Below are 11,559 nucleotides of genomic sequence, written 5' to 3' on the forward strand. Positions count from 1 at the left end.
TACTGTTGAGATTTAGGAGACATGTAGAATCGGCTAAAGGTCTCAATGGGTTAAGGTAACTTGATTGATTGACATGAAGAATGGCCTGTCAGCTCCCTTCAGGGCTTCTATAGTAGCCATACCCACAATGCGATATATGTTTTCAAGAGTGTTGCGCGTAAACGTCAGTAGTATTACAAAGTGATATAAAAATGTGTGTGGCAAAGAACCCGAAAACCTTCCACTTCCCAGTGGAGGAAAAAATACTCAAATGTTTTACTTAAGTAAAGTATCAATTCTGCAATGTAGAAGTAAAAGTATGGAATTCAAAATTGACTTGAGTAAAAGTACAAAAGTATTGGTAAAATGTACTAAAAGTACCACAGTAAAAGTACTAAAATGTTGAATGAAAAAAGCACATCTACAAGCTCACAACGCATCACGATGTGACGCGTTGTGAGCTTTTAGATTGGCTATTTTATTAGATGTATTTGATTTGTACAACAGTTATATAAACATAAGCATAACATGATAGCTCTTTCCATGGGAAAGTTAACAGTATTAGTCGCTGTGCCGGTGAGGTAAGAAACCCTAGGGGGGCTTATGAGAGTACCTCACCGTTTACATTACCTATAAATGGATTAAATATTGAGAACAAAAACAAAAAAGAATAATGAACAGAGAAAAAAAACAAGAAAAAAAAAACATCTGTGATCTAAAAACATAAGAGAAGAAGAGACAAAAACATAGGCAAAAGAAACGATTGGGACATAACAAAGACATGATACTACTATATAGCCATGTGAAAATAGTAAAGATAAGAGATTTCGAAGTAACTAAAGTTTTCAAATAGTTGTAGTGGAATAAAAGCACAATATTTGTCTCTGATGTAGTGGAGTAGAAGTAAAAGCATAGACAATTTGAAATACTCTGGGGTAAAGTAAAAGTACCTCAAAATTGTACTTAAGTACAGTACTTGGGTAAATGTACTTAGTTACTTTACACCACTGCCACTTCCATACAGTATGGGATGAAAGTCTTTCCAAGCACATTTTCTTATAACGCCAGCGCCACTATTAATAATTATTATAATGTTTTGGTTGGTCTTCTTGAGCTGGGAATTTTAAAATTGAAAAAAGTTCAGCATTCACGGTGTCAACACTTGGTGGGTTTATCCGTTATGTTTGGCGTGTGCGACCATCGTGCAACAAAGCATAAATTAACCATAAGCTCAATTCAGAGAAAGTAACAAGGTGAGACACAGACTCAGATATAAATAATGAGAAATACAGAGACAGTGAGATTGAGTCAAGATGCAGAGCAGCTGCGCTTGATTGCTCCCTGGCTGTGGGTGCTCACGCTACACTCAAAACTTTGTAGAGAGAGAAAAAAAGAAAAGCAGACGAGTGCACTCCAAAACAAAGAGCATCAATGCTCTGATGAAGGCACTATGCTGAAACGTGTGAACTATATACTATACGTATAGCAAAGGTTCATTTTTTTTATATTATAAAAAAAAATAACCTGTGCTAAACATCTTGGCATTTTTATTTTGGAGTGCAGCTTTTTCCACTCATCTGGTGTTTTTTGGCGTGCGTGAGTGCGGGTGTGTGTGCGTGCGGGCGTGCGTCTGTGCGTGCGTGTGCACAAAAGAGAGAGAGTTGTCTTGTTACAGGCTATTGAGTGTGAAGTTTGTGAGTAGCTGGATGTTATTTTTCATGGGATAACCTCCATACAGTATGTAAGCTGCTGCCTCTTGCTCCATCAACATATGCACAAGCACACACACACACACACACACACACACACACACACACACGTGTGCGCACGCACACGCACACACACACACACACACACACACACACACACACACACACACACACACTAACAAATTACTAGCAGTTATCTCCTTCTCAAGTTTTTATTCAGATGGTGTCATTTCAAATAACCCTGAAGATAAAGAGTGCACTTTTCCATCCAAAGGATCACCCTTGCCTCTCGTTCTCATGGACTTTTAGTTGTACTGCGCGGCCAGAGCGTTGCACACTACGTACAAGAACTTCTGCCAGGCTGCCTGCATTTCAGGAGTGAAGGTTTGGACGCCCAGCTTAGCGGCAATGACGATGGAGAGGACGTCAGAAAACAGCTGTGGGGTAGAGAATTAATACTGTTAGATATGTACAGTATGAACATGTATGCAGTATCCACACTGAATGCATGCGTATGTATATACTGTACTGTGCGACTGCTTTTTATCATAAATCATGGCGTGGTGGAGAAATCAGTGTGGAACTGTATGCACACAAACGCATATGCATCCCCTCCCATTTGTACCACTGAATGAGTATAAATACTCCCACAATTAAGCTGTTAATATCCTATACATTTCTAAGTCTAAGTACATATTCATATAGGTAAAATGTCGGACAATGGCTGAGATTCTTTTTTTTTTATAAATAATAGATAATAATTGATCACCTATTATCAAATCGAAGCAAGTGTGCCAGCCACTGGAGGAGGAGAGGAGACAAAACTCTTTGGGTCGTCCCCAGATGATTTTTTAATACCTCCAAGATTATTACTGTGTCAAAAGTAACGAAAAAGTATGTAAAATATTGGCCAAATTGTCACATACTGTATGACTCAATCAACAAGCTCACAACGCCTCTCAACGTGAGGCGTTGTGAGCTTGTAGATATGCTATTTTCACAATATTTATCTGTCGAACCGAGTCAAACAAAATTTAATGCCGCAACTCCTACAATTCCAAGTGCTCGTCAGGGTGGTGGGTCCCCAGTTCAAATATGATCATCTTGGGGGGACCCCTGTTCAAATATGGTTATTTTGGGGAGTCACAGCCTGAAAAGGTTGAGAACCAATGCACTACTAGACCAGCGCATGGCTGAGGTCCTGTACCTATACAGTAAAAACTGTCAGTAGCATCGTCACCAACGCCCAGGGAGACAGTGAGGCGCATGGCTGAAGAAAGGTGCAACATAACATAACATAACTTGGTTCTTATTATAAATCTTACCCTGAAGTTGTCAGGATCGACGTTCAGCTTCGTTGAGTGCAGAGTACTCAACTCCTTATACGTCTCCTTGATGTTGTCCATGTTCTGCATAGCTCTGTCCAGACCGTGCACAATCTTGACACCGTGGGCTGCGATCATTGGGTTCATTATGATGTCCTTGGCGCTGTACAAGTTACCAAAGTTGCCGAAGTACCGCAGGCACCAGGGGTATACGATCAGACACCTGGGGAAATAATGACAGAGCAGGTTGAAATTATGTTGAAGGGAATGATCATACAATATGTTAACCATCTGATAATGATCTGATTTTGATTGAGAGGAACTCTATACCTGGAAAGAGCCTCGGCTCCGACTTCTTCATAGTTGAGACTGCTGAAGATGGTTTGAATCAAGGCCTTTTCATTTTCTGTCCACAGTTGGTCTCCCATGGTTGCTTTGTTGTGGTTTCCTTGAGTCTCAGAAGAAATGCAGACGTACTGTAACTAGGGCCCTTCTGCTCTTTATATACACGAAATGTCCTCCGCCCCAAAAGGAGACGACTGGTTGTGATAGGTTGGAGATGAGAAGTCTCCGATAAGTTTCTGCTTTTCTAGAAGCTTCTTGTAGATTTTGCAAAGTGGTCACTCATATGACTATTTTTAGAAACGTCTTATCTCCAGCAGCATATGACCCACACCCTATGTACTTGAGGCCAGTTGTGTCATTTGGTTTCCAAGGGGATGACAATTGCCACCCCTAGCATTCACATTTAACTTCAAATTCAGTTTTTATATGCTTCTTTTTTTTTCACCTCTGAATGTTGTTTTACAGATTAATCTGATTTTAATCCACGGCCAGTGTCGCCCCATCCATGTGTTACATATGACATGTAACACATTGTTTTTGGTCTGCAACCATACATTTATTAACAACTTTCAATCTGTTCATTTTTTTTAACCCATTTAGACCTGAGGCCTTCTAAATCCTGACTAAGTTTTCTGAAAACTTCAAATATGTATTCAAAGATTACAACAAATGTCTGTTGCTATATCCTGTACATAGCAACAACAACCCCAAAAGGGGTTCCCATCCTGAAAGGTATAGTTACAAATAGGGGTTCCCGCCCAAAATGAGCAAAAATAGGCAATCTGTAAACTCACAAAGCATCGTAAAATGATATACAGACCAGACACAAATTGGCACTGCTAATTTCCTTGAGTTTTAAAAGGATCACTGTTGATGTACTCACCAACACTGCTTGGATGTGTAGCCTCTTTGTAGGTTTACATTTTGTACATGTTGTACATTTTGTAAAATTCTATTTATGTAGGATCATTCATTCTTTCTTGTTGCTTAAGCTGTATCACTTATATTTTAGGTATTTACTGTGTATCATGGATGTCCTATTATTCTTTGTTTTGTAGTGTATGTTTGGCAAAGATGTGTAATTTCATTCTGCCTCTTGGCCAGTTCACACTTGAAAAAAAGTCTCAATGTGTTTTTACTGGTTAAATAAAAATTCTCACACATTTAGAGCTGGTAGATCTGCTACTTGCGCTATGTTTAAAAAAGAAAATAAAGTTTTAATGGTCACTTTATTTGCCACCCTCTATTATTTTCTGAAATGACATCTCTGGTAAAAGAAAACTGAGTAATTAGAATTTCATGATCACTTATAAATAATTTAAAACTATTAGTTTGTGACGATGAACGAATTAATCATTAATAAATAGGGCTGGGACTTGAACCTGATTAATTTTGATTAATTAATTACAGAAAAATAATGTGATTACATTTTTTTTATCGCATTTTAATCACGCTTAGTTTTTATCAATATGGACAATACGGACTAACTAAATTGTAGGTAGTGTTATGGTTTTAGAAGCAACAGAGAGTTTTGTTTTTGTTAGTCTGGTTTGTTCATACAGGATATTGGACAATAAGGTCAATCAAGACATCTTTATTTTTATTTCTCATGCAGGGTTTCCACTGTTCTGGAATGTACTTGAAACTATTGTGTTTTACTTGTGCTTGAGTTTACAGAAGGTCCTTGAATGTATATAGGCTATCTGAATATCTCTGAATATATTCCTAAAATTGCTGCACTTTATGGTAAAACGTGCACTGATCTGTTGGTCTGTTTAGTACAACCTTGATAATAAAAAATATACTTTATAAATATACAAAATATACTTAAACTTATGTATTCACCCATTGATTCACTCATATACCAAAATCTGTTTTAACTGAAAAGAAATTGATTCACTCATATACCAAAATCTGTTTTAACTGAAAAGAAATAGCTTCTCAGGTCAAATATTGATGCGATTAAACGTGCGATTAATTTTGATTAATTAATTACAAAGCCTCTAATTAATTACATTATTTTTTTAATCGAGTCCCAGCCCTATTAATCAATAATTATTAAGACACACAATATTCATTTGTATATATATCCCATCCCTTTCTCTTGGATATCTTGCACATACCCACTCCTTTTCTCTTGGATATCTTGCACATATACCCTCCCTTTATCTTGGATATCTTGCATATATCCCCTCCTTTTCTCTTGGATATCTTGCCTTTTCTCTTGGATATCTTGCATATAACCCTCCTGCTCCAGCAGCACCACCACTGAATAACACATTTATATAAATGAAAACCTTAAAAATCATTCAAGTGTACAGTATGTCTTGGCCTAGGCTTAGGCTTAATGTAACTTTCCTTTTCTACCTCAGATTGGAACCCGTGTTGAGTGCTGACATTTTTACCATTGAGCTAATAGAGCCTGCCTGCTTGTTCAGGGGATAAATAAAATCTTGACCATCAGATCAAATTTAGTGTCAGATCCTGTGTCTAGGTGAGACATGGCCTTTGACACAATCTAAATGTCTCAATAGAAGAGCAGGGAGACAAAATACAACCACCCCAATTGTTATATTGTATTAACGTTTAGCAAAGGTTAATTTGTTTTATATTATATAAAAAAATAACCTGTGCTAAACGTCTTGGCATTTTTATTTTAGAGTGCAGCTTTTTCCACTCATCTGGTGTTTTTTGGCCTAGCATCCGTGTGTGTGTGTGCGGGTGTGCAGGCGTGCGTCTGTGAGTGTGTGAGCACACAAGAGAGAGAGTTGTCTTGTTACAGGCCATTGAGTGTGAGGTTTTTGAGTAGCTGGATGTTATTTTTCATGGGATGACCTCCATACAGTATGTAAGCTGCTGCCTCTTGCTCCATCAACATATGCATGCGCGCGCGCACACGCACACACACACACACACACACACACACACACACACACACACACACACACACACACACACACACACACAATAACAAATTACTAGCAGTTATCTCCTTCTCAAGTTTTTATTCAGATGGTGTCATTTCAAATAACGCTGTAGATAACGAGTGCACTTTTACATCCAAAGGATCACCCTTGCCTCTCGTTCTCATGGACTTTTAGTTGTACTGCGCGGCCAGAGCGTTGCACACTACGTACAAGAACTTCTGCCAGGCTGCCTGCATTTCAGGAGTGAAGGTTTGGACGCCCAGCTTAGCGGCAATGACGATGGAGAGGACGTCAGAAAACAGCTGTGGGGTAGAGAATTAATACCGTTAGATATGTATGAACATGTATGCAGTTTCCACACTAAATGCGTTTGTTCAGAGCAATGCACTATGGAAGAAAAACGTGGTGGGACTTCAAAAGGGAGTCCAAAAAGTGGATCAAGGATCAATGAGCATGAGGCAAGTGTGCCAGCCACTGAAGGAGGAGAGGAGACAGAACTCTTTGGGTCGTCCCCAGATGATTAATGTTCAACATTGTTTTCTCACTCAACAGTAAACAAACCAACATACAGTATAAGCGCAAAGGGTATCTGCACATTTCTAAAGTGACAATGTAAGGACATTTAATACCTTTTTAATACCTCCAAGACTATTACTGTGTCAAAAGTCATGAAAAAGTCAGTCAAATATTGGCCAAATTGTCACATATGACTTAAGAAAGAGGCAAACATTTTGAAGATAGCCAATCAACAAGCTCACAATGCCTCTCAACGTGAGGCGTTGTTAGCTCGTAGATCTGCTATTTTCACAATATTTATCTGTCAAACCGAGTAAAACAAAATGTAATGCCTCAACTCCTACAATTCCAAGTGCATGTCAGGGTGGGGGGTCCCCAGTTCAAATATGATTATCTTGGGGTCACAGCCTGAAAAGGTTGAGAACCAATGCACTACTAGACCAGCGCATGGCTGAGGTCCTGTACCTATACAGTAAAGACTGTCAGTAGCATCGTCACCAACGCCCAGGGAGACATTGAGGCGCATGGCTGAAGAAAGGTGCAACATAACATAACTTGGTTCTTATTATAAATCTTACCCTGAAGTTGTCAGGATCGACGTTCAGCTTCGTTGAGTGCAGAGTACTCAAATCCTTATACGTCGCCTTGATGTTGTCCATGTTCTGCATAGCTCTGTCCAGACCGTGCACAATCTTGACACCGTGGGCTGCGATCATTGGGTTCATTATGATGTCCTTGGCGCTGTACAAGTTACCAAAGTTGCCGAAGTACCGCAGGCACCAGGGGTATACGATCAGACACCTGGGAGAAATAAGGACAGAGCAGGTTGAAATTATGTTGAAGGGAATGATCATACGATATGTTAAACGTAACATCTCATAATGATCTGATTTTGATGGAGAGGAACTCTATACCTGGAAAGAGCCTCGGCTCCGACTTCTTCATAGTTGAGACTGTTGAAGATGGTTTGAATCATGGCCTTTTCATTTTCTGTCCACAGTTGGTCTCCCATGGTTGCTTTGTTGTGGTTTCCTGAAGTGCAGAAGAAGTCTCAGAAGAAATGCAGAACTACTGTACTTTCTACTGACCCTTCTCTTTATATACACGAAATGTCCTCCGCCCCAAAACGAGACAACTGGTTGTGATAGGTTGGAGATGAGAGGTGTCCGATTATGTCTCAGTTTTTCTAGAAACTTCTAGGAACTTTTGGAAGTTCTATTTTGGTCTACAATGTGTCCATTCCTGTGGTCTGTTTATCTTTTGACTGGCCGGAAGAGATAAGGATGTTTCCAATAATGCATCTAGTTCCCATGACCAAGCTCCGCACCATGGGCGACCGGGGCCTTCTGCTCTACTGTCCCACGTCTGTGGAATGCTCTCCCCAACACCTGTGAGCACCACAGTCCACTGATGCTTTTAACAATGGTCTAAAAACCTACCTTTTAAACAAAGCGTTTTCTTAATTATTATTGAGCCTTTTTTTCCCTCTTCTTTTTTTCTATGCCCTGATTTTACCTAGTTTTTAATTTGACCCTTTAGCCTATTAGGGTCCCATGTAATTGTTTGTCTGCTTTTGCCGTTTTATGACATGTTTTTTAAACCCTGTAGGACTTTGGGGTTTGCAAAAATGTTAAGTGTGTAAGTGTATAAATAAAAAGTATTATAATTATCATTATTATTGTCTCCGCCAGGCCGTAAGGCATGGCGAGAGAGTATGTTTTACCCTCCGTCCGTGTGTCCGTCCGTGTGTCCGTGTGTTACCACCAAAACTCCGGCACCGTTGGCCCGGTCGCTGCGAAACTGTGCACACACACTCCCTGGATGCCAATTCAGAACCTCTGCCTCAAATTTTTCACATGGGCCTGTTATAGCGCCACCAGGAGGCCGATTTGTGGAAAACCCATTTTTTTCACATTATTCCTACAGTTTTTAACCAAACGTCATGCAAATCGGTACACAGTATCTCTATAGTCATGTGATCAACCCTGATCTGTCCGATTTCCCATATTCCATCCTTATTGGTTAAGGTTGCCATCCAAAATTTGCAGGATTGGTCCGTTTTGAACAAACTGCCTCAAACCATGAACGCAGCGTGCGATTTCCGTGAAATTTCACACGCACATTCCCACTAGGCCGAGGAAGAAATGCCACCCTTTTCACATTGGCCTGTTATAGCGCCACCAGCAGGTCTAATTTAGCAAAACACATTTTTGGAACAAAATGCTTCAAAGCATGAATGCAGTGTCCGATTGCCGTGAACGACCTAAGAATAAATGGCACCCTTTTCACATTGGCCTATTATAGCGCCACCAGGAGGCCACAATAACGTATCTGACCTGGCGGAGACCTGTGCTCCGAGGAGCACTTTATCTAGTTATTATTATTATTATGATGATGTAGTCAAGTTTTACCACACCCCTATTTGCTTGGCTTGGATTCAGAGTTTACCCAGTTTTTTAAATCCCATAGTTATATCTTCAATTATATGGTATGACTTTAAATTAACCTATCCAATAATTGAATGTGTCATTGGAGCAAAGAAAACTGTGGCCTCCTGAAACACTGCCTTTCTTCAGGCCTATAATAGTCTAAACTAAAAAGCAGATGTATGTGTTTTTGTTTTTATAAAAGAAATGATTTGGCATTATGGTCAAATAGACCTATTTCTGTACAGTGGTCACACACTTTTCCCACACCATATTACTGTATATGTGTTATCTCCAGCGGCATATGTCCCACACCCTGCTTACATGAGTCCAAATGATGCGTGATGTAGGTCATTGTTAAGAAGAACAAAATAGAAAAAGAAGGCAAGACATACAACAATAACAATGTTACAAGTGTTATTAAACACTTGTAACATAATAAACTTCATCATAATGATCAATTATACATAATTAAAAACTATTAGTCAATGATGATCTAATCATTAGGAAATAATGTATATACATTTGAATGTTTATGCCCTCTCTCTCTCTCTATCTTGCATAGTATATTGACTAATCAGACAACTTATAGCCTACATGAGCACTAGATGACAAATATGTGTTTGTATTTACAGTATTATTATTTTTTACAGTTTTTCTTAATTTCAAACTTGAGTTCTTACTAATACTATAAGCTATCTCCGACAGCACCACTGAATAACATATTTATATAGCTAAAAAGGCAGGCTGAGTTTGGTATAATACTATAATGGACCCTGATGCGAATGAGCCTGTCTCCAGTCTTCAAACATCCATTGATGTCTCCTGTCTTCTACCCGTTTCTTTATCTGTTTTAGTCTGCTTACAACTTCATCTAATCTAGAAAAAAGCTTAATTTTATACTACAATGGTGTCCTACGCCGAAAATACCGTGGCTCCATCTAATCTAAAACCTCTTAACGCGTCTCAAGTGTGAAGTGTAACTTGTGAGCTTTATTAGTTACAAATAGACCCACCTAACAAAAAAGATGAACAAAACAAAAGGTTGCTCATAATAAACAACAAACGACTACAACCGGTGACAGATGAGAGCTGACCCAGTCAGACTCAGAGAAAGTGTATGTGTGTGTGTGTGTGTGTGTGTGTGTGTGTGTGTGTGTGTGTGTGTGTGTGTGTGTGTGTGTGTGTGTGTGTGTGCATGTGTGAAGGAGAGATAAAAACAGAAGTAGAGTGGGGATGGAGAGGTACACTGAGCTGTTTCCCACAAACAGAGGGGCTGCTATTCTAAACAGTACATGCAGTACTGTACAGTAGGTATTAATTTACACAAGCATACACTTATGTACTGTATGAATATAAACATGTACAACAATATACACATCAATATTGTTGTATATAAAATTGCCCACAAAAAGTTAATGGTACCAATTGGTATTGTGTTTTATATAATGTTATCATTGAGTAGTCACCTTTATAATGCTTGTAAGGTTCAGGCATTCATGGAATGAGCAACACAGCTAAACATGTGGGTAGCGCCCCAAAATATTTTGCCAAAATCCCCTGCAATATCGTTCTGTTGGCATTCACTGTGTGTGCAAGTCACAGGTGTGTGCCTGGCACCTGAGCATGGGTCCTGCAACTTTGTTGAGTTTGTGTATGCTCCAGGCAGCAACACTGGTATGCCACGTTTGTCCGTTCAGGATAAGGTTCAATAGAGCAATTGGAAGCTGGTGTTTCAGCATACAAAGTGGCAGCATTATTTGGTGTCAGCCCTGGAACCATTTCAAAACTTAGGACCAAGTTCCGTGAAGTCAAAGACAGACCGCAAAGTGGCCGTCACAGGAATTTGGGAGTGGAAGTGTACATAGATCTTCTACACGCTACTGAGGTCCCTGACACTGAGTGTAAAAATGGCCAATATGTGTCGTTCTTTCCTTATTACTGTGGGAGAGTGCAATCATCCAATCCACCAAGCAACTCAAAACAAGGGTGAATATACAGAACAATTTTGCAGGGAATTTTGGCCAAAACATTTGGGGCGCTATTCCCACACGTTTAGCTGTGTTGCTCATCTTGCTACCATAATTGACGGCCACAGTCATGGAGTGTACACGAGTGTATCGCCTCAATGGCCAAGCAGACACATGGCCCAACTAACTCCACATTTTCCCCCAAAATTCCTCAATATTCTGCCTGTCAAACCAGCTGCTTCGCATCCCATCACTGTACTTGCAGGATGTACAATTAATATCAAACGCATTATGCTCCAATACTTATGCAAATCACTTCGCCACCTCAAAATTCACGTCCGGGTGTTTCTTTTCACCAGCCA

The 11,559-nt window shown here is 39.6% G+C and overlaps 2 protein-coding genes across 2 annotated transcripts; both read right to left on the reverse strand.

Annotated features, from left to right (window-relative positions):
* Nucleotides 1–1,993: 1,993 nt before the first annotated feature.
* On the reverse strand, nucleotides 1,994–3,461 carry LOC311034047 (hemoglobin subunit beta-2-like; the record flags this gene model as incomplete). Its single annotated transcript, XM_084041787.1, has 3 exons — nucleotides 3,344–3,461; nucleotides 3,014–3,236; nucleotides 1,994–2,125 (listed from the first exon to the last, which is right to left on the reverse strand). The coding sequence occupies exons 1-3, from the start codon at nucleotides 3,439–3,441 to the stop codon at nucleotides 1,994–1,996; spliced, it is 453 nt and encodes a 150-aa protein (XP_083897913.1). The 5' UTR covers nucleotides 3,442–3,461.
* A 2,994-nt stretch (nucleotides 3,462–6,455) lies between these two features.
* On the reverse strand, nucleotides 6,456–7,847 carry LOC311034048 (hemoglobin subunit beta-2-like; the record flags this gene model as incomplete). Its single annotated transcript, XM_084041788.1, has 3 exons — nucleotides 7,716–7,847; nucleotides 7,380–7,602; nucleotides 6,456–6,587 (listed from the first exon to the last, which is right to left on the reverse strand). The coding sequence occupies exons 1-3, from the start codon at nucleotides 7,811–7,813 to the stop codon at nucleotides 6,456–6,458; spliced, it is 453 nt and encodes a 150-aa protein (XP_083897914.1). The 5' UTR covers nucleotides 7,814–7,847.
* Nucleotides 7,848–11,559: the final 3,712 nt, after the last annotated feature.

Source organism: Gymnoscopelus microlampas (assembly GCF_963454915.1).
Source record: "Gymnoscopelus microlampas genome assembly, chromosome: 18".
NCBI classification, from domain to species: Eukaryota; Metazoa; Chordata; class Actinopteri; order Myctophiformes; family Myctophidae; genus Gymnoscopelus; species Gymnoscopelus microlampas.